This window comes from Amblyomma maculatum, chromosome 2, assembly GCF_055883805.1.
Source record: "Amblyomma maculatum isolate TAMU_Amacu chromosome 2, ASM5588380v1, whole genome shotgun sequence".
In the NCBI taxonomy this organism is placed as follows: domain Eukaryota; kingdom Metazoa; phylum Arthropoda; class Arachnida; order Ixodida; family Ixodidae; genus Amblyomma; species Amblyomma maculatum.
In genome coordinates this window covers 6,525,901-6,547,016 of record NC_139345.1, presented here as the reverse complement: position 1 = coordinate 6,547,016, position 21,116 = coordinate 6,525,901, and the positions used below count along the sequence as shown (strand labels likewise).

Genomic DNA, 21,116 nt, shown 5'->3' with positions numbered 1-21,116 from the left:
CGTTACGACGAAAACTCGGCGGAGTTGCTAGCAGCCTTCGCGGGGAATATTTCGAAAACCGGATAATGAATTCAAAATACGAGAGGAGGTCAAAATGAAGTCGATGTTTGTTTGAAACTTTCCCCAATGAAAGTAATTCAGAACGAATAGTTGTTTAAGTTAAAGCGGTAAAATTCTGCCTGCAAGAGGCGCATGCTACACGTAGGTCACGAAGGCCTTGCGTGTTAGGCGGGGCCTAGAGAATGCGTAGTGGCGTCTGTGTCGTAGTAAAATGTGCGTACATGTTGTAGTACGTCATGAACTCTAATTCGATTTTAAAGCAAAGTGGAGTTTTTTTTACTGCATACTTTGCATTAAAAATGATTCCGCTTTGAAAGCATGAACGAGTCAAAAGTCGCAGACATGAAATTACAAATTCCAACCACCCCTGTAGCACTACAAGAGCAGGCATGAATAATTATTAGATAAAGTGTTGCTGAACCTTTTCAGACCGCCCGGTAGGCTTTGCAAAGTGATATACCGGCAATTGAAACGCCAGTAAAGCTCTCAAGACTTTAAGATATGACAATGATATTCCTCCTGCTCTCTGCTGAGATTATCAGCGTCGAGTGCCTGCAACTGCGCGCTATATTACTAAAATCCATACCATTTGTTTCATAAACTTTTTCTAATTCTGGCAATGTAATAAATAAATTCAACGAAAAATTACCTTGCTGAATATTGTACTGCATAAAACAATAAAATCATTTCAGAGTGCTAGAACTGTGATAAAGCTTGGTACCGTAGTGGCAAGACTGCATTGAACTAAGAAAAAGCAGCTAGAAAAGCTAAAATTGTTGCGGTAGGTTTTCCTTCGCAGTAGCCATAGTGCTCAAAGCAAAAACAAATTGTTTGTTTCTCTCTTTTATGACCGTTTTTATGTATGCACCAAGAATAACTCGCAAACCTTTCTCAAGCACATACTACGGTTATAGCAACAACAAAAAAATTTTTAAGCCGGTCCTACTACATCCAGCCCAGGTTGCAAGGAATGCATAATCATCGTTCTTCTTGGCGTCGTTTACGATTTTTATTTCCGCTGTGCGCCGGGGAACGCGCCTAGCTATGCGATAGTCTCAGCTAGCGTAAAGAGCACTAATGGTGCTCGGCCTGATTAATCGTCGCTAAAATAATCGTGTGCTTCCGTCGGCGGCATTACGTTATTCATTTTCTGTTTTTTTTATTTTGTAATGCGGGCATTTGGTTTCTTCAAAGACGCTTTTATGCCTCCTTCCGCAAAGAAATTTTCTTCAGAAGCGAGAAGTGCGAGAACTTAATATTTCGGCTAAGCAGAGCTGTACGTTTGTCTTTCATTTTCCAGTTTTTTCTATCATTGTTTTTGGCCCTTCCGGGGCGCATGAATTGTGGTATGAACTAGCGCAATTCTACTAGCACTAACCACTTTTAAGAGCATTTCTCGATCCAAGCATAGAGCAGAATATATATATATATATATATATATATATATATATATATATATATATATATATATATATATATATATATATATATATATATGCTTTCCTCGACCTCGCCGACTGTTGGCTTCTTTCCTTCATATATATATATATATATATATATATATATATATATATATATATATATATATATATATATATATATATACATGAAGGAAAGAAGCCAATAGTCGGCGAGGCCAAGGAAAGTATTGGGGATTGTACTTTGTCTTTATTTTATAATTTTTATTTCGATAATCACATAAATTAGCACTGCAATCTGTTTAGGGGAAAGATGATTAAGCACAAAGTAGAAGAAAAAACAACATGCCGATGCTGGGAACCGAACCCACGACTTCCGAATATTGCGTCCCGTGCTCTTCCAACTGAGCTACATCGGCCGCTGTTCCCCCTGCTACTTTCTTGGGTATTAATGTTAACTGTATACGAACCTTCAGAGTGTCCACCAGCGCCACCCTCAACCATAGCGGCTGATCTGAAACGTCCTGTGTTACCGCCAGGTAACACAGGTGACAGGGTGAGGGGGAATTGAATCTTCTCAAATCAGGTGACAGGGTGAGGGGGAATTGAATCTTCTAGTATCTTCGCATTATAAGTGAGACATGTTGTGCCTAGGCCCCACCGTCAGGTCCGTACGACTTTGTTAAGCGGGGCTTTGCAGTTTTGTCAGGTGGTGGTAGCTTACGACTCTATCCTGAAGAGTATTTGTTACATTGTAGAGACTAAAATTAAGACAATAGTGATTAAGCCAGTGCCAAAATTGATGTACGCGAGCAAGGGCAGGCACGAATGGCAGCCGTTAACGTTATCACGTCACATCCTGAAAGGCGGACCTTAATTGACGCCCTCTTTTTTTATTCTGTCTAGTGTACCAGGCGGAGGGTCATCATAGAGCTAAATCTGACTGGTTGAACTTGTCTCTGCATGGAAAACCGTACTGTAATATAGCATCGAAAGGTTTTCAGTCACTGTAAAACAAAATACTTCAATGGGGATGAAAAGTGTCACTGGGGCTTTATTTCTGATAATGTGATCAAAATGGTACTGCAATTCAAATTTACCAAAGCAGGTTTCAGTTGCTTCCTAGAAGTTAATAATAAAACAAAAACGTGGCGTTCACGTTCACACCATTGGACTGTAAACACTCTTATCCCCGCTTGCAAAAGGCGATAACACTTGATTAAGGAGTCTCTTAAAAAGGTGGTGTTAAACAAATGGAAGAACTAAAGGAATCAAATATTCTTAAAGCCTTCATGCCAACCTCATATAATGCCTTGGCGAGCCTGCTTCCCTTATCTTCTGGTTCCAATAAAGAAGTGCGTTCGAGCTGAAAATTTGGCTCCCGCTGAGCATTGCCAAACGTTTTATCGAATTAAGCTCGGAATATTCGATCACCCTAACTTTTAGTTGTTCTTCGTTCCTAGGCAGTGCATAATTCAACAACGACAACAAAGAAACAAACAAACAGGGGGAATGGGTAAAATGAAAATGTAGAAAGTGTTTAAGCGAAGCTTAAGCGGGATGAGCTTTGAATATGCAATAAATGAGAAAAAAAAAAAACGATGGCAAAGCTCCTTTTACCAAGGAAGCCATGGAACTGTGTTTAACGCAAGTGCTCCGTGTTTTCCGATGCTTTAGAGTGCAAGTTAAAGACGACATTTGCCTGAATAATGCGCCCTAATGTTTTGCTATCTTCTTTTCGTCCATATTTTATGCGTTTTATCATGTATCTATATGCGATGTGCCAAGTTTGCTTTATGATGTCGTTTGTCCAGTGAAAACCGAATGCCTTTAGTTAGTGCTCTTGGGTATTCACATTTTTCGAGTGGTTTTAAAAGTATAAAGCTTAGTTGCCGGGAATTGGTTGTATAATTTTATATTAATTTTCTTTATTACTGCCACTTCGATGTACCAGAGAATCAATCGCGCTATGCGCGAGGAACGCAAGTAAGGTAAATAAAGACTTCAAAAGGCGTTTTCTGAATAATGTGCGAAAGCATATGGCATGAGGAACTTTTTTTCGTAGAAAGAACAGACTGAAAAGACAGTTGCTGCTTGCAAAACAGGGAACATGACAAAACAATTTGCAGGAAGTTGCGAACATGATGACAAGAAAATTTTGCAGAGTTTCTCCTAAATATAATTGGCTCTGAATTATGTTTCATTTCGCTTTTGTCTGAATTTGTGATCAAGCTTCTGGGCGGCACGTCCCCTTAAACCTAACACGCTATAGTGTGCATATGTTATACGGTTGATGAAATGAAAAAAGTCGGAGCCGCGGCCTCTTTTGAACCTGCTCTAGTAGCACTTTGTGTGAAACGCTGATAAAATTAGGAGCGTCATTCCTCACACAGTACTGAAACTTCACCTCATGACTATATGAAACAAATGTTCAAGCCATAATCAGCATAGAAAGGGAAATTTCATCCCATGCTCGGTGACCATTGCATTTATTCAGTGGTTTTGGTTTTCGTTTGCTGGTCCCAGGTTTACCAGCTTGAATCACGCCTGCTTTGATAATATTTATGCCTTCTCTTTGATACCTTGTATAAGTGCGCATTAGCCGAGAAGGCTATAATTGTGATTTAGTTTCACTTGATTAAACAGTTGGAGTAAGCGCCCTTGGTGTCCTCTTTCTCGCGTGTGTTCGTGTCGCGCTGAATTAACCATAGTTATTGCAAAAAAATTGCTCTAAAATTTACTCCAACATACCTGTCGATGATGTCAGAGAAGTGCGCGAGGGCATATCATGTTTTGCAAGTTTCCCCGTAACCCGAAGAGGAAAACTGAAGGTACTGCTCGCTAGCAACCGATCACACCAAATTTCACAATTAATTTCTTGTAGGCACTAGGCTTCATCTCCACTGCAAAACTTTCTGGTTCAATCCTGTCATCATGTGTTTGCACACGGAGACTACTGCCTTGAAGAGTGCTCTAAACATCCCTAACTAAACTAAACAGCGCCATCTCTGACAACGTTCTGTACTTCTTTAGTATGATTATTACTTTTCTTTTATTCCGTTGCCGAACCTGAGTGTTATCATCAAAATCCGCGGATTTGAAATCTGTAGGTAAATTTTAAGATCTAGGCTCACGTTTCCTAAGCTGTTGTGCTTAGGTGACTTGTTCGTTACCTTTGGTGTCCGTTGCCGCAACTATAAACGCAATAGTTAATCATACTCCGGCCCGTTACGTGGCTACTTAGTGCAACCTTTCTTTGAAATACCCTATGGCTTGCCATGCCCAGGTAAAAAGCTGGCATCAAGTGCGGGTAATCCACAAATGGCCCTTCACGCATCATTTGATCTTCATCGTGCCATGAGAACTGTTCCTTTGTCATTTGTCATTAGTATGGCATTTGACGCCAGTTAAGCAAATATAGCCCGTTATAACCATGCATGGCTAACTCTTAGTCGCAGGCAATGTGAGCGGCGTCAGCGATTGAAACCGGTCGTAAGCACTATCAGCCGTGACTCACGCAAGATTTGCTGCGCGAAAAAGAACAAAAAATTACGTTATCTTGCGAGCTTCAGAGAAAATGGCAAACCCAACATAGTAATATTGGAAAAGAGAGATAAGCAGTAAATAGTCAACTGCTGCACGTGTATCGTATAGTGAATACGCCTCTCACGTGCACGCTTTGAACTGGGTTGTCCCTGGCGTGACAATGACGGTGGCGCGGCTTTTTGATAACTTGATCAACTCGCTAGTGATAAAGTGTGCAACGGCTGCTGCTTCCGAGGGAACGAAGGCAGTGATGGCGGATCCGTGCGTGATTTTCGGTCGCCGTTTTCGGAATAGGTCTTATGGTTTCATATGTATAGTATGTACAGTTGCTGCCTTCTTCCCTGAAAGGAAGCTCTTCACCACCCGTAACTCGCATTTCTTGTGGAGGAATTCAGTATATGTGATTCCGGACATTGCAGGCAGAATTATTTTACAACTACGTCCGCAGAGAGATGCGAGGGAACATTCTCGACTTTGTTACTCTGTAGATATCTTAACGTATACTCGGGATATGACATATATTCAACTCTGTTAATGTTTAAAGACGAGCGGCGGCCGATATTTCTACTTTTAGCTGCGAACGAGGTCATTATATTGAAGGTGGCAGTTATATCTGTGAACTGGTTATTTGGTACAGTATTCACGTTGGCGGAAATACTTAAACTGTTGCGGGAAAATTTTGCGACTTATATCTTATTTCAATATTGTACCTTTCACCTCATGCAAATAAACAAAGTGACGCGACGTGTTGACGATGGTATAAACGACAGGCGGCAGTCTCTGACTTTTAAGTTCAAATGGAACAGAAGCGAAGTACTGCCGTTGTGTGGCAGTAACCGTTACGGTTAATCGTTGTCTTAGCCTGCCTGACACAAAGCGTGGAGCCGGAGTGGCCAGCTAGAACGTCATCCGGTTATACGTGCTCGTTCATGACGGGAGCGGACGCCTAATGGAACGCAGCGAGAGACAGTATCTGCGTGCGTGGTATTTCCTGACACAAGAACCAAATAGGCCAACTGACCAAAAGTAACACGAAACCTTCTTCACGCTGTCTGGGCTGCAGTTTCTGTTGTTCTATTCAGAACCGGCGCATTTGTTATGACGCGTAGAAGATGCAGGTGATTTGATAGTCTTCCATCTTGGTTTGCTTCTTGTCCCGCTGACATCTGTATCAGGCAGAAGCCCTGTTCCCTTTCGAAAGCTCGATCTTTCCAAACATATGTCGGGTACCACAGCTACATATGAGCAAGGCTTAGAAAGATACGTTGTGTTATATCCCAGTGAAATGGAAGTAGCGCGACTAAAAGAAGCAGTAAATAGCTGTTTTTCAAGCTTAATTAGTTTACAACGTTTATTTAGCAGAACTTTTTATTATTAGCTTCAATAACAAAATGTCAGTATAGTAAAGTAATACGATGAGCGGAACACAATGCGATGAAATACAGTATGGAAACTGAGAGAGAAAAAATTCTTGAAGCGACTGGGAGTGAATAAAGACCTCTCGTTAATCGGCATCGGCGCAATATATATTACCTAGACGGAAATAAACCAGGTGTGTGGGCCTGAATTATCCAACATCGATGACAATAGATTGGAAGCGACAAACTATCCGAAAGCAATCGAACTGGTGTTAGCGCTTTGTTGCTTTTGTTTCCGCTGTCGCCTCTCAGGCACAATAAACGAGCGAAAGCACAAGTCGCGAAAGAGGTTTGTTATGAAAGGAACGTCGACGGTGCTTACCTTTGTATGCTGCTCCTGGCCGAGGTCCTCGTAGGAGGAGGCAGGGGAGAGCGCAGCCCAGAATCCAAGCCCGCCAGCGGCGTTGTGCGTCTCCGCTCATGACTTCCGGTTCGTATCCAGTGTAAGCAGTGCAAAGCACGAACCGGAGCTACGATGGCGGAAACACGTGGTCCTGGCCAGAAAAGTCACGTGCCCACTATTAAACAGACGCGTGTCACGACAGAGAGGCTGCCGCAGCATGCACCCCCTCCCTGCCTCAGCGGCGATAAAAAAGAAAACAAAGGAGAAGTGGAGAATTACGAAAAAGAGTTCTCTAAGTTCTCTGTCTACGTCAGTGATTTTCTAAATTCTCAACGGCGCGTGATCGAGAGCTGTGCACTGGAACCACGCTGCCCGCAGCTGTGGCGTTGCTCCGGTTCGGATATGCGGCAGCGGTGTCAAAGCCGGTGTCAAATTTGGTGTAGTTGCTGTGGCGGCAGCGGAGGCGAGGCCTAGAAAGGATCACATCTCTCGCTAACCCCCCGTCAACAAGTAGAAGCCGTGACGCCCTTGCCTGGCGAGCGAGGCGCTTCGACTGCTTCGACCGTATTCGACCGCTTTTGCCCTACCTTCGAGGCGCTTTTTTCCCTCTCTTCCATATTTTTTTCCCTTCTCGCAGTGTCAGTTGACGACGCCGGAGGGCGCCACCGAACGCGAAAGCAGGCTGCACTATCGGCACGGAGCCCCGGGTAGTGATGCCATATCCTATCCGTGGCTATTTATTTGTTTATAGATCTAGAATTATGCCATCAGTGAAATTGAGAATGTCCGTGAGAGTCATTGGTAGTCGATGTGTGTGGCTTTGATGCTTTATAGGAATTTCAAACGAAAGTGCATGATGTGCATAAATGGCAGTTGTAAGTATTTCCCCAAACGACAATCCCGTAAGTGAGGCGACTGTGAATGAAAACATAATACAGAGATAAGAGAATGTAACAAGGAAAATATGGGCGTGCTTTAATGAGAGCTCGGATGCCAAACATAGATATTTTTTTCAGATGAGTGATGGTGGGCTGAGAATTTAAGTGCAGAATCAAGAATAACGCCCAGAAAGCTAGTGTTATCGGAAGCTGGGATAGTGTAAGAACAGAGGGTTAACGTAGGAGTGCAAGGAAGGATTTTCTGGCTACTTTTGAAGATTAAAAACTATGTTTTAGGGGGTTAATAACCAGGTGGTTATTAAGACACCATTTTGTTATGTTACTCAAATACTCCTTAATGCTCCCGTCTTTGTTTTAAACGGTAGCTTGTAACGAAAAAAATATTTTAGGGGGCACTTCGGACCACTAAACTGCGATGAGACGAAAGCCTCAATTGCGCACTGGTGCGAAGCCCACCATTACGTTACCTCTTTTTCTTTTCTTCACTCACAACTTCCTTCTTTTCCTTAAGGCCCGGGTAAGGTGTCCGCGGAGAAATGTGACAGATACCGGGCCTTTTATTTCCTTTAAACCAAGTTGAAAAGCCTCTGATGCCTACTGTACTGCGTCTGCTTCTGTATGCTTTGTGATGTGGCGTTCGAGGTAGCGCCAAACGGAAGGCGACGCCCGGCGGGGCCAGCTTCGTATATGCGTGAATCGGCTGGTGACTTTATTACCAGATGTGGCGTCATCACAACGTCAGTTCCGCTTAAGAGACACGGCCAGATATGGCGTCATGATGACTGCACGCCCAGTCATGACGTCACCAGGTGATGATGCCATAGTCACAGTCATCTCAGTCATTATCATCATCACTGTCACATTTTCCTGGATGAACGAAGGAAGAAAGGAAATATGTGATGTCATATGAGTCAATACAGTCGTCTCCTTTTATGCTTCAACACGGTGCTAGAAGTAAGAGAACAAGCGCCCTTCTCTATAGTTGAGTTTTATTTTGCGCATTGTCTACTTGTTTTCGTTGCTCGCACGCATCTTGCGCAGATAATTAAACACCAAATCGACGTGGCTCATTGGTCACGTAAGTCTCTGATAGAGAGGTACAATTGTGCATAAAATTCTACTGGACACGACCACGTTTCCCGATGTCCATATTTGTTATTCTTACACCAGGTTTCCGTAAGTGAGCGCTTGCTTTCAAGCGCACATCCGAGACAACAAGAACACATCGCAAATTACGTTTGATGCTTCCACCAACAGATCTCTTGTCGATGTTGGAAGTTTTTTTTTTTTTTTTTTTTTGTTCTAAAGGCTTTCCATAACGACGTGATTCAGTAATGATTTTGCACATACTTATGGGTTCTGTGATTATTTATGCGCAGAAAGAAAATATCTTGAGGCATTGAACGTATTGCTAGTGGCACAGCTGTGCGGTGATGATGATAACGAGGAAGATGTGTCATTTTCCTGTGGGCGGATGTCAACTGCTGCATGTGTGAGCGTGAAAAAAACACCTTGATGTCGAACAGAGTAATTTCTAGGTCGTTGCGAGAGTTGGACTGTGAAGAAGGCTGACCGCCGAAGAATTAACGGGTTTGAATTGTGGTGCTGGCGGAGAATCTTGAGAGTTCCTTGGACGGCCAGAAGATCAAACCAGTCAATATTGTCGACCATAAACCCTGACTGCTCATTGGAGGTCAAATTGTAAAGTTAAAGCTCAGCTACTTTGGTCATCTGATGAGAAGAGAGGATCAGCTTGAGAAAGATTTGATGTTGGGAAAGGTTGAGGGCCACCGGAGAAGGGGTAGGCCGCGAACGCGATGGTTAGATGGCATCCTCGAGGCGCTGCAGATGAAGTTATGTGATGTTAGGAAGATAGTGAGAGACCGGAAAGCGTGGCGTGATATGGTCCATAGGGTCACGAAGAGTCGGACACGACTGAACGATTGAACTGAACTGAACTGACATCGACTGAACGCCTAACAACAGTTTCTACACATTATGCTGGCATTTTCTGGCTAGGCCTACTGCATTCAAAGTGACACTTTGCACGAGCCTCAAGTTGTTTTAGTTGTTGTGCTCTTAGGCATTAACAACAACAACATGAGGCTCGTACGAAGCGTCACTTTGAATACGGCGCATCCATTGCGTCTTCTTTCTCAGCTGCATGTAAAATGTTTTCTTCGCGCTTCACTGATGCTGAACCAGATTGGTGACTTGAAACTTTATGAGACAAACTGTTATAGCTGTGTTTTTAGCTATCCTGCGAGCAGGATACGATGCACATATAAGCATAGTAACGAAGGGAATACAGTCAATGAAGGGGAAATGATGAAATTGAGTCCCATATAGCGAGGTGTGGCCTTCTTTGTTTTCTAGCGGGAGCGCTGACAGCAATCAATACTGCAAACGTTAGCCTGCAGTAGCAGGAAGCGGAACTTCATTCAAAGCCGCTCTTCTCAATAGCAGGGTGGAGGATCAGTAGCGTTTATTGAAATCATGGGGCATTGTTTAATGGGCTTTCTTTTCTTTCCTGGAAGTGGCCGAAGGAGAAGGGGAAAGGGTATGGAAATGAAGCGGCTCATTCTTTACTTCAGCCTGCTTAATTTTATATAGTTGTCACGCAAGTTTATCATTTTATTGACTTGAGGTTCGGCACAACGCGTTTTGGAGAATCGGCTGTTGTCCTTTTGTCTGTTTTTCACTTTTTATTGACATCCAGTTGCGTTCTGCAAGAAGAAAGACGGTTCTAATTAAGCATTATCTTCATGCTGTCCCGGAATCGGAACATTTTCTCCCTTCGCTTCATTCCTCTTATCGCCGCTTGTGTCATGCATGCGTGAGACATTATAAGCACCTCGCTCAAGCTGAGCGCACTCTTATAATAAAGTGACTAGGAAGAGAAACCATGCACAAAAGAGAAAAGTAACATCGCGTTGATTACGCCATTAGAGATATGCGCCTCGTGGACAAAGCTGTCGCTCGGCCGACCCCAAGCTACCCGACACGATGTTTGCTTTTTCAGTAGCTTTCTTTCTGTCTTTCTTTCATTTTTACTTGCTAATGAGTACACGCGGTAACTTCGCGCTATTTTCTAACGAAGGCGGCATAAATTTCGAGTTCTCAGCTGCTGCAGCCATTCACTACCGGGCACTTGAGACAGTCTGGTTGTATTTTTTTTTTTAATGAAGGCGCTGTGATTTGGGATACATGTGGCATTGTTCACAACCTCATGCGCTTGATTTTGTTTGGTAAAGGTGAATAATTTTATCGAAGCGACGCCACGCTACTTCAACTCTAAGGGCGTCATCAAAGCGTCCTAAACGTTCATATAGTTTCTGGAGAAAATATGGCGAATAAGTTTTGAGTAAGAAAAACCGAGCGTCACATTAATCCCCTCTGGGGAACTCAATGCGTGTTTGGCGTTAAGTTCCCTTATTTAATTCGTTCAGGCTCAATAATTTTGGAAACAACAAAGCGCGGCTTCTGTTTTTGTGACGGGAGCGCTATTGCTGTAATTTCAATAATAAACAACACTGTTATCAGAACGGGTCTGCGGTTATCTGGAACTTTGTGAAACTTTGTGGAACTTTGCAGGCGTATAGGACGCTCCTAGCACGTTTTCTCGCAGCTTGAGAACTATTCGGTGCAATCTGAAGATTTTCGTGGCATTTGCTTAAAATGTTGCATACTAGGAATAATTAACATTAGGAATAATTAATAATAGGAATTAACGGACATAGAAGACACAATTCACCTGCACTTGTATCTCTACATAAAGCGGTATAACAAAAACAATAAGAAAAAGATGCATTTGAACTGAAAGTGGATCACATGTTAAGGAAGCTTCAATAAAATGGAATACAAGTACCGCCAACATTGTCCCTGCAAATTTCTCACAAGGGATCTGCCGTGCTAAATACAGCTTTTAGTAGCTGATTCCTGAAGGTGCTCTCAATGTCTGCCTAAGTGTGGACCACTCTAAATTCAGTTAAGGGACATGAATTTTCAACCGTTTTTTATTTTTTTTTTTTAGCAATGAACTCATCGCTTTATTTTCGGATACAACGTCGACCTGTCCGGTACCTGATAACGGAGTGATAGCTTTAAGGTTTACAGATTTGCATTTACAAAACTACATGAAACACGTCAGTGTCGTTCGTGCAGATATGTTGTGGAGCAAGGCAGACATTATGTAGGTACCTAACGACTTGAATGTATAGAAGATTTATAAACTACAAAATTTAATTAAAAATCTTTTATGTTTCACAGTAAGGGACAATAATATGTTGCGAAACGAGGTTGCTAACATAACAGGTGAGTCCCATTTTTTAAGTTGAGTTCATATACGGGGCGTTCCTGCTTTTCACTAAGTAATCCTCGTGATGCAAGTGTTATCGATGAGTTCTGATGGCACTTCATTTGTGATCCGTATACTTTTATGTGACTCGGCTGAGATTTTGTCTTTTTATCGCATACCTCTAGTCGTGAAGTAGGCTGCTGGGTTGCTCTGGCGTTTTCAAGATCTCAGGGGCGATGGTTTAGCAAGCAAGCATATGGGAACGAGGAATGAATCTTTATTGAGGAGTGCACGGCGTTCATACCGGCAACTATTTAGCTGAGGCACCCGCTGTGGGCGTCTTGTGTGCGCGTGTAGATGACGGTGCACTCTGCCACAGCCACTTTGGCTCGGGATGACAAGGAAAGGTTTAGAAGTTCTGAGAGAAAAAGAAAAATAGTATCATAAACATTTTTATATTAATTGTCATGATTATTATCAAAAGCAGTTCAAGCGAATGCGCAACCTGCCAGTTGACTATTGCGACAGAGAAAAAGAGAATACTTCTCTTCACTTGTTGTACAAGTTGAGGGCAGCACGAAAGAAATATGGGATATTGTACATGGCGCTCCCGATATTCACTCTAACGTGTAGGTATTGCCTGAAATGGCGGGTAAAAAAAAGAGTAAATGATTTTGACTATTACTTATTCAATATTAATCCCCCTACTGGCTGCGATACTTCCTCAGACTCCGAGATGTTAACAGCCACTGAAATCGCTCCGAAATAGTTCTGTAATGAGCAGCCCAGACTACTGTTAATTATTTCAGCTGTGCAAAACCTGAAAGGAAAGCTACTGGTCCTGATATAAAAACAGTGAAATTGACAAAATATATTATATACATATTAGGCCACCATTTATAACACATATTTAATCAATCTAAAGATGCAACTTTTATTCTAATGAAATTAAGATTTCAAAAGTGATTTTGGTCTTCAAGGACTGAGATCCATTAGACCCATCTAGGTACAGCTTCATATCTGTATAATCGCAGGTACTCACATTAAAAGCTTTCTCTCGAAATACAGACTTATCCTTTCTCATAAGCAAAGTTTTTGACCCAAAAGTTCCACATCTGCTGCTCTCGAACTCTTATTCGGCTTCCTTTACTTAATGGCAAGGTCACTATTGTCATTTATCTAGATGGGCGGAAAGCTTACTACAGACGTATGAGTAAGTTACGGATTATGGTTTTAGAGGAAGTCCGTATACATTTCTTCAGAAGCTATCTAAGCGGCCCAAGACACAGCGTAGTAATCATAGAGAATTTCTCAGAAATGAAAGACACTTATTGGTGTGCCACTGTGGTTGGTCCTTAGAAAATCTTGTCTTCTTTGTACGTTACTACTTTTATTTATTTGTTTATTTATTTATGATTACCCTGAGAGCCAGGGGCATTCAAGAAAAGGGTGGTTTTAAAAATAAAAATAATAGAGCCGAGGTTTAACCTAAACATAAACAGATGCTAAAGCTATAAATCTGAAGTCATTCCGAGCCCTTAATGCCTGCGGATGATCCCACCTTTATATTTATCAGATATAGAACAGATGGATCGCGAGTGAAATTACAAGAACTTTCAAGAGCATCGACATAGTTTACGATCAATCATCTTACCCTAAATGTTAAAAAACGACGCATGCAACTTTCGATTCCAGTCGAAAAGAAGCTTTTGAGCAGAGTTGGGCATTTGACCTCAAAAACCTCGACCTCACTCAAACTCAAAAAATATTTGGTGACCTCACTCAACCTCAACCTCATCAATTGAGGTTGAGGTCCCCCAGGCCACCTCACCTCCCTTTTCAGGTGACCATTGGCAACCTCACTCAACCTCACCTCAAACTCAAAATGTGAGGTTGAGGTCGGGCGCTGGACCTCAAAAAAAAAAAAAAAAAGAATCATTAAATTAAACCGTAACTTAAAGCAAATATACATTTCTCGGTTATCCTGGGGTATATATAGGCTAGCCAGAATTTTGTCGTATGAAGGCTGTATTTTACTCCTAATTTTATTTATTTATTTATTTCCAAATACTGCAGGCCTTATGGCCCAAGCAGGAGGGGCATACCAGGTAACAATCACACACAGAAAAACAAAAAATACAATACACACTACAATTCGGCGAGAAAAAAGGAATCATAATAGTAATGGTAATTATTAAAAAATTTGACAGTCTAAAAAATAAATATAGACAATAACACACAGCACAATTCGGCATGAACAAAGGAAACAGATATAAAGTACTAAAAAGTTGAGCAGCCTAACTAAAGAAATGACCTTTCAGTGCCTTGTTAAAATTACTGCTTTGGAAAAGAAATTCTGGAAGCAAATTCCAAACAGAGATGGTCCGGGGGAAAAAAACTGTACTTAAATGAATCTGTTCGGGCAAAAATGGGTTGCAGCGTGTGTTCCTTAGTGTGCCGTGTTTGTCTGGCAGTAAAAGGTTGGACACAGTTAGGTAATGGAATATTAATTTCCTGTAACGGAATCTTACGAAGAAACAAAATTCTGTTCATTTTGCGGCGGACTGAAACGAGCGGAATTTCATTTTCATCCATCAGCTGTGTGGGAGAACCAAATCTGCTGTATTTGTGGAAAATAAACCTGACTTCTTTCCTGTGATCTCGTGGCGTATTGCAAGAATTGGCGAAATTGCTTCTTCGAACATCACGCATACATTACAAATTACAAGGGTCGGAACTGCTAGGAAAAAGGGTTAAACGTGGACCACTTTGTTGTCGTGAACATCGGCTCGCCCGTAAAATTTCGCCGGATCAAAATGTCCAACTCCCACCCGCCTAAAAAAAAAACACACACACACACGATATAAATACTCTGAACCGAATACTGAATGCCATTTCGCCAACAATTCTGAGACGAGCTTTTTTGTGGTATTCACTTGTTTTCCTTTGAAGACTGAACTAATAAATTGCATGGTGGTGTCTCCGAAGCTGCTTCGCCGCGTGCACCGTAGGTGAATCTAGAGAAACCGTTTCCCCGTTAGTGCCTTATAGTTACAGCACATAAACGTAAAATAAAGACAAGAACAACAGAAAGGAGGCGAGCAACCAGCCCGGAGGGACCGCGCACCCCGCTGTGCACGCGCTCCTCCCTTCGCCGTCCGTCTGTAGGCATGTGGTTTTGCTCATGCGGTGAATGCCGAACTGTCACCAATACACACCAGAAGGCAGTGGCGTATGTGTGCCAGCTCCGCTTTCAGAGACTATATCGGGCTTTCCAATACTTGCGAAAGAAAAAGAAAAAAACTAAATGACCGCGCGGGTAAGTGGAAAGGAGGGTTGTGCTATGGGCCTCTGAAAAGATGCCAAAGAAAGAGCCTAATGTGAGGGAAGAAGCCTGTTCTCTTTCAGGCAGTGTACGAACTTAATTGACATACAAGAAAATATATATAAATAAATACCATGTTGACGAAAGTAATAACAAATATCGCACACTAAAAACCGAAGAGAACTGCGCTTCCCAGAACGTATAGAAGGTTTGAGACATCGACTTAATACTGCATTCCTCAGTGTTAGCATGTAATTGGCTTCATATCACGTACATCTAAATTGATTTTGAAATAAAAAACAAATATCTGAAAAAATTATTCCGACATCTGGCCACAAAAATTTTCATCCGATGGATTTGTCCGTCTCGAGCAGATGGGAACACAAAAGAGACACGTTCAGTTCGCCATACCAATTCGTCCGTTTAGACACCAAAATGTCGAGCCGGAAACCATCTCAATACTTTCTAGTTCATAAAAACATGTGGGAGAACGCTTTTCTCTTTTTTTTTTATCTGTGCCTGAGTAAGAGATTTCAAGAGAAACCTGATATTATGAAGTTAAGAATCCCTTACGCTCCTCTTTCCTCCTGCATTGCTTGATTTCATTAAAATTTGAGAGAGAAATAAAGGGCCTTAGCGGAGCGAAATCATTTTTTTTTTCATTGCGCTTTACTGCATACAAGCCCCATGTATTTTTTTGTCTCTTCTATCTCGGCAAGTAGTTAACGTGCGCAGGCTTCTTTCCTGTATACCAGTTGCGTCTTATAAGCTGTGCCGTCCGTTTCATCCTGTTGCATGTTTTACCGCTACACTAGCACCTTCATCCCATTGGAGTTGTTCGAGGCCACCTGTGAATCTGTTAGAAGAAACAAGCAGCACAAGACCAAAGAGAGGTTGTTCTGGAGAATACAAGAATATAAATTTACAGGACCGAAATATAGAATGACGTACAATTCGAAAAGGAGGACTTCGATAAAATGCCCAGATGGTATTGTGCCGGTTTTTCTGGTTTGTTCATGTTTTTTTTTATCTGTCAGTATCACGTGCTCTAACAATTTCGCTGCACCATTTTCTGTTAAGTGTCCGTGTTGTGTACAGCGGGGTCCTTTATCGAATGTAAGGCAGCAGCCGTGACGTTAGCGCCTAGAAACGGGCATGCACAAGACACAGTTCTGCTCCGCGCCGTCTGCGCAAAGACAATTTGCTTCGCTTTTAGTTTGCTGGTTTCTTTGCTGCATCCGACAAAAGCACCGCAGGTCAACGTGAGTTATGTGCTTTGCGCGCTCCTGGGTGTTTGAGCCCGCGGCAAGCATCGGCACAAACAAGTCAGTGGAAACGGGGGTGGAGTGCGGGGGGCATGAGGAGTTCGTGAAGTAAAAAAAAATATCACCTTCCAAGCAGACCAGAGGGAAGCGTCCTCGGGCTGCGTACATTACGGTGGAATGCCGAAAGCTGGACAGGGGCTGCGGCATTCGGTCGTCCGATTGAGGGGTAACCAAACACCGAGAGTCAGCGGGCACACCGCGGCAGTACGCTCGAGCTCCGCGTCAAAAGGGGCGCTCTTCGAAGAAAGCCGCGGCAACAGCAAAAAGCCTGGACCTTACAATTTCGACCTCACACAATGACGACCTCACTCAACCTCAAACTCACGCGTGAGGTTGAGGTCCAATTTCGTGACCTCCCTCAAAAAATTTCGAGCTGTCAGCGACCTCACCTCAACCTCACCTCACTCCGTGAGGTTGAGGTAATTTTGAGGTTGAGGTCGACCTCATGAGGTCGAAACCTCATGAGGTTGCCCATTTCTGCTTTTTAGAGCCCTGCAGTACACTGCACTGAAGAAATGCGAAAGCCTGAGCGTTACTACTGCACAGGGTACATCGTTTTCTTTCGTTTTTGCTACGAACGCTGCTTGGGTCGCACAGTGGCAAATCTCTCTTCCTTGGCGCTCGTTCATTGCAGTTTTGCTGCAAGTGTGGAATTGGCGGTACGGTGCTCCTCCTGTCGCGCGGCGTGACATTCGCGTGCAACTTGACTGTCGCGTGACCTTGTCACATGATACTCTTATAGCCACGTGATATTTTAATTCAACTTGACATTTTTCTTTCCTTTTCTGCCTCAACATAACATATGTCACGGGAACTTGCGATGTAATACTCTCATAGCAACTTGTCATTTTCATGCACATGACGGGCACATGACCTTATCACGTGACCTGTCATAGTCACGACATATTCAGTGATTGGTAATTAATGTGACTAAATAAAGGCACATCTGAGCATGAATTATGAGTAATGACCATAGCTCTATTGATTATTCACTATCTTTGTATATTTCACACTACTCTGCATCATGAATGATGACTTATCATGCCACACCCGGTGAAAAATTTGCGGACACTTTTGGTTCCGACATAGCCTAGTAAGGCTTTCGCCCTAATAAATTTTGACCAGTTAGACATACGTATCGATAATGTGAGGCATCAATAGGCGTCATAGCGTATTTATCTTCAGTGTTATATCTGAAGCAAATATCAGTTGCAAAAGACAGACACCCAGTGTGTGCATAAAACTGGCTAATGCCTGTTACTTACTGGGAAATACTCGTGACTGGTTTGATGTCCGTAGCATGCGTATTCTTCAATTAGCATTTCTACACTGCCTGCTCGTCTCTATGTAGAATCCTGGGGTAGCTCATTCAGGACGTATCTAATCCAGCTGCCCGTATGCAAACAAGAGCAATTAATCGTTACGTTTTCAAGATAGATAGATGGATTTAATGAAAGGAAAAGGCAGAGAGGTTGGCCCGAATGATTCAAATCTGGCCTGCTACTCTGCACTGAGGAAGGGGAAGGAGAGAAGAAAGAAGGTCATGATGGGTGACGATGTGGGAGAAGGCATATGAAATACATATACAGACACAGCAGCTTGCTTTACAAGCGCGAATCAAGTCCGCTGGTGCTCAAAAAACGGCAAAGAGCACGCACTGCCTGGACACCCTTTAATGAAATCGCCTCGATTGCTAATTTGAAAGCTGATGTGTATATTAAATATGCGCAATAGTGCATTGTATTTTAATGTCTAAAAATTCACTTCCGTTAGACCTTTTCACCTTTCCCACACGAACCAAGACCGCTGCAACCCAACGCAATCTCAACCTTCCTCCTTACCATAATACTTATTGGTAAAAACCATTAGAATTTAATGGTGCCCAGACATGGATTGGAATTTCGAATGATTTAAAATAAATGTTAATTTTGTGCCCCCCTTAGGCATTATTTGTCGGCCAGCAGAAGCCATATGTGAATTTCCGCTGTTTTCTTGTTATTAGCTATACATTTTATGAGTCAGCGCTATTTCTTCTGCTCAATCCTGTTCCACAGGATCTAACACTAGCCCCTTGAATATGCGGCAAAACAATTCATCAGTATTTTTGTACAATGTACGCAAAAAAGGTAGAAAAAAAAACCTATCACACACCGCCCATGGTATACTACAATACTACTCGAAACGTTGCGTGCATCTGGGAATGCTCAGTGCCACAACAGAGGGCCACGAATCCCCCTTCATGATATCTCTCGTATGCGGTCATAAAACTCCTTCGTAATAAAACACTGGTAGGCCTTGGCCGTGCCACGAGCGGACAAACGAGTCACGCCGGTCTAGTAATGGTCTATGCACGGCTCTGAGACATTTTTACCGAGTGGGCAGAAAACAAAATAGCTTCGTTAAAGCTTCAAGTTGGGCTAGTTGGTAATTTCTTGTTGGAATCATTTTGTAGCGGTAAAAACACGGACACAAAGAACACGAAACACAAGGAACACCCGCTAGCGGGTGTCCCTTGTGCTTCGTGTTCTTCGTGTCCGTGTTTCGACCGCTACAAAATGATTGCGGGTGTCCCTTGTGCTTCGTGTTCTTCGTGTCCGTGTTTTGACCGCTACAAAATGATTCCAACAACAAAATAGCGACCTTCCATGACACACAGGGGTGACGATGTCTAAGAATATTTTCCCTACCCTTTGTTTCCTCTTCTATCTTACTCTCTCGATAAAATATTTTGCCGAATCGAGCTTTCTTTTGGAGACATCTGTTTCCCGCTGCTTACGCAGTGCCCTTACTTGCTGGTAAGAGCTCAACTATTTATTACCGTATGTTAATGTGTGTTTGTCTTCCTATCTGTCCGTGTTTCTGGCGCTGTTTTAACATATTTATTAGCGGTCACCAGTGGCGCGACAAAACCGCCTGATTCAGTGATGCCGTTCAATAGCGTTACGGGTCGGTGCCACAGGCCACTTCAACCTCGCCCTATCGAGGACTGCCAAATAAATCAACTGAAGTGCCGAAGGGAGGAGGCGAAAGCGCCGTCAGGAAAAGTATACGAAGAGTAGGAAGACCCAGCGGATTAAAGAACAGCACCATGAGGTCGAAGGGGGGGGGGGGGATGCAACTCAGCTTTCAAGCGCATTGTTTACAACTCTCGAGAAGCCTCCCAGAGTGTCTTGGCGCCGTACAGGACAAAATATAGAGAAAGAAAAAAGCAAAGGCCACACGGCGCCCCATTACTCACTCTGAGTGGTGCGCTAAAAATAACCTCAATCACTCGTGCAGTTGTTCTCTCCTTAGTTTATGGTAGTTGATTGAGGGCAGGCCACTTTCCTCGCGCGGTTGCTTCAAGAAGTTGATCAGGAAATCAATTCATGTGTTTTGTTTCTTTCATATATTGTTTGTTTTCGTGCAAGGATATGTCGGCGGCGTGTGTGAACATATGACATGGCCGAGGATGCAAAACACAGGTGGATCCTTTGACATTGCAGAGTTATATGAGAACTGAAGCCGCCGGCACCCTTCGATCCCCAGTCACATACGTAACCCCCATGTGACGCATGTGGGTTAGATACTGCTTGTTTAAAGTGGCGGGTTTATATGCGTCGAATGGTCTTTCTCGTAATATGGTTGATTACTTCTGTATGCTAATGAGTATGTATGAAATGGTAGAGGCAGTAATTAAGGAATTCGAGGTTAAGTTAGTAATAAACTGCATATGCGCGCATGATGAAATCTGCAATAGGAGCCGTAGACCGGAGCCAGTAATGATGCCTATTCATGCCCTCACAGGATGAGAATTAGGGTCCCCGATGATGTTTCCTTTCTTATTGCGCTACAGCGCTCGCCCTCTCATCGCTGGCGCCTGTAGGTTTGGTTTGTGGGGTTTAACGTCATAAAGCCACTCAGGCTATGAGAGACGCCGTAGTGGAGGACTTTCAACCACCTGGGGTTCTTTAACGTGCACTGACATCGCACAGCACACGGGCGCCTTGTTTTTCGCCTCCATCGAAAAGCGGCTGCCGAGGCAGGGACTCGATCCCGCGTCCTTGGGAACAGTAGTCGAGCGCCGTAACCACTGCGCCACCCCGATGGGGCGAGCCTAGCAATGCTTTCACATTAATAATTGGTTCACAAGAAGGAAAAGGCGCATTGTCTGCCACACTTGTTTCTGCGGACACACCTGAAATCCCTCGGAAAGGTTAAAGGTCAAATCGGCTTCACATAGCGGGTTTTTGCGAAAACACGGGTAGTAGTGTAACAGTACTAAATGTCGAAGCCGCCTTGAGAACTGCTCTCTCCAAGTTTTGGGCGGGCAAGAAGTATTGTTGTGAAGCTGTTCTGGAAATATCAACTCACAGCCAGCGTTCTCGACCGCAGAGCGCTTACTCACGAAAAAAAGAAGTCGTACTATAGATTTTTAGGTTTCACTGTGCGACAAGCATAGCCGTCTCAAGCCCGCTTGACAGCCGGCAATAGTCACGTGCTGCG

General features: G+C 43.1%; 1 protein-coding gene across 1 annotated transcript in view; it reads right to left on the bottom strand.

Moving 5' to 3' along the window:
• The window catches only part of LOC146197884 (neural cell adhesion molecule 1-like), a 173,078-nt gene extending 165,782 nt beyond the window's left edge, over nucleotides 1-7,296 (bottom strand). The window contains exon 1 of the mRNA XM_084591821.1: nucleotides 6,765-7,296. Within this exon, the coding sequence (XP_084447947.1) occupies nucleotides 6,765-6,864 (100 nt within the window). The 5' untranslated portion in view covers nucleotides 6,865-7,296. The remainder of the gene's footprint in view (nucleotides 1-6,764) is intronic.
• Between the last annotated feature and the right edge of the window lie 13,820 nt (nucleotides 7,297-21,116).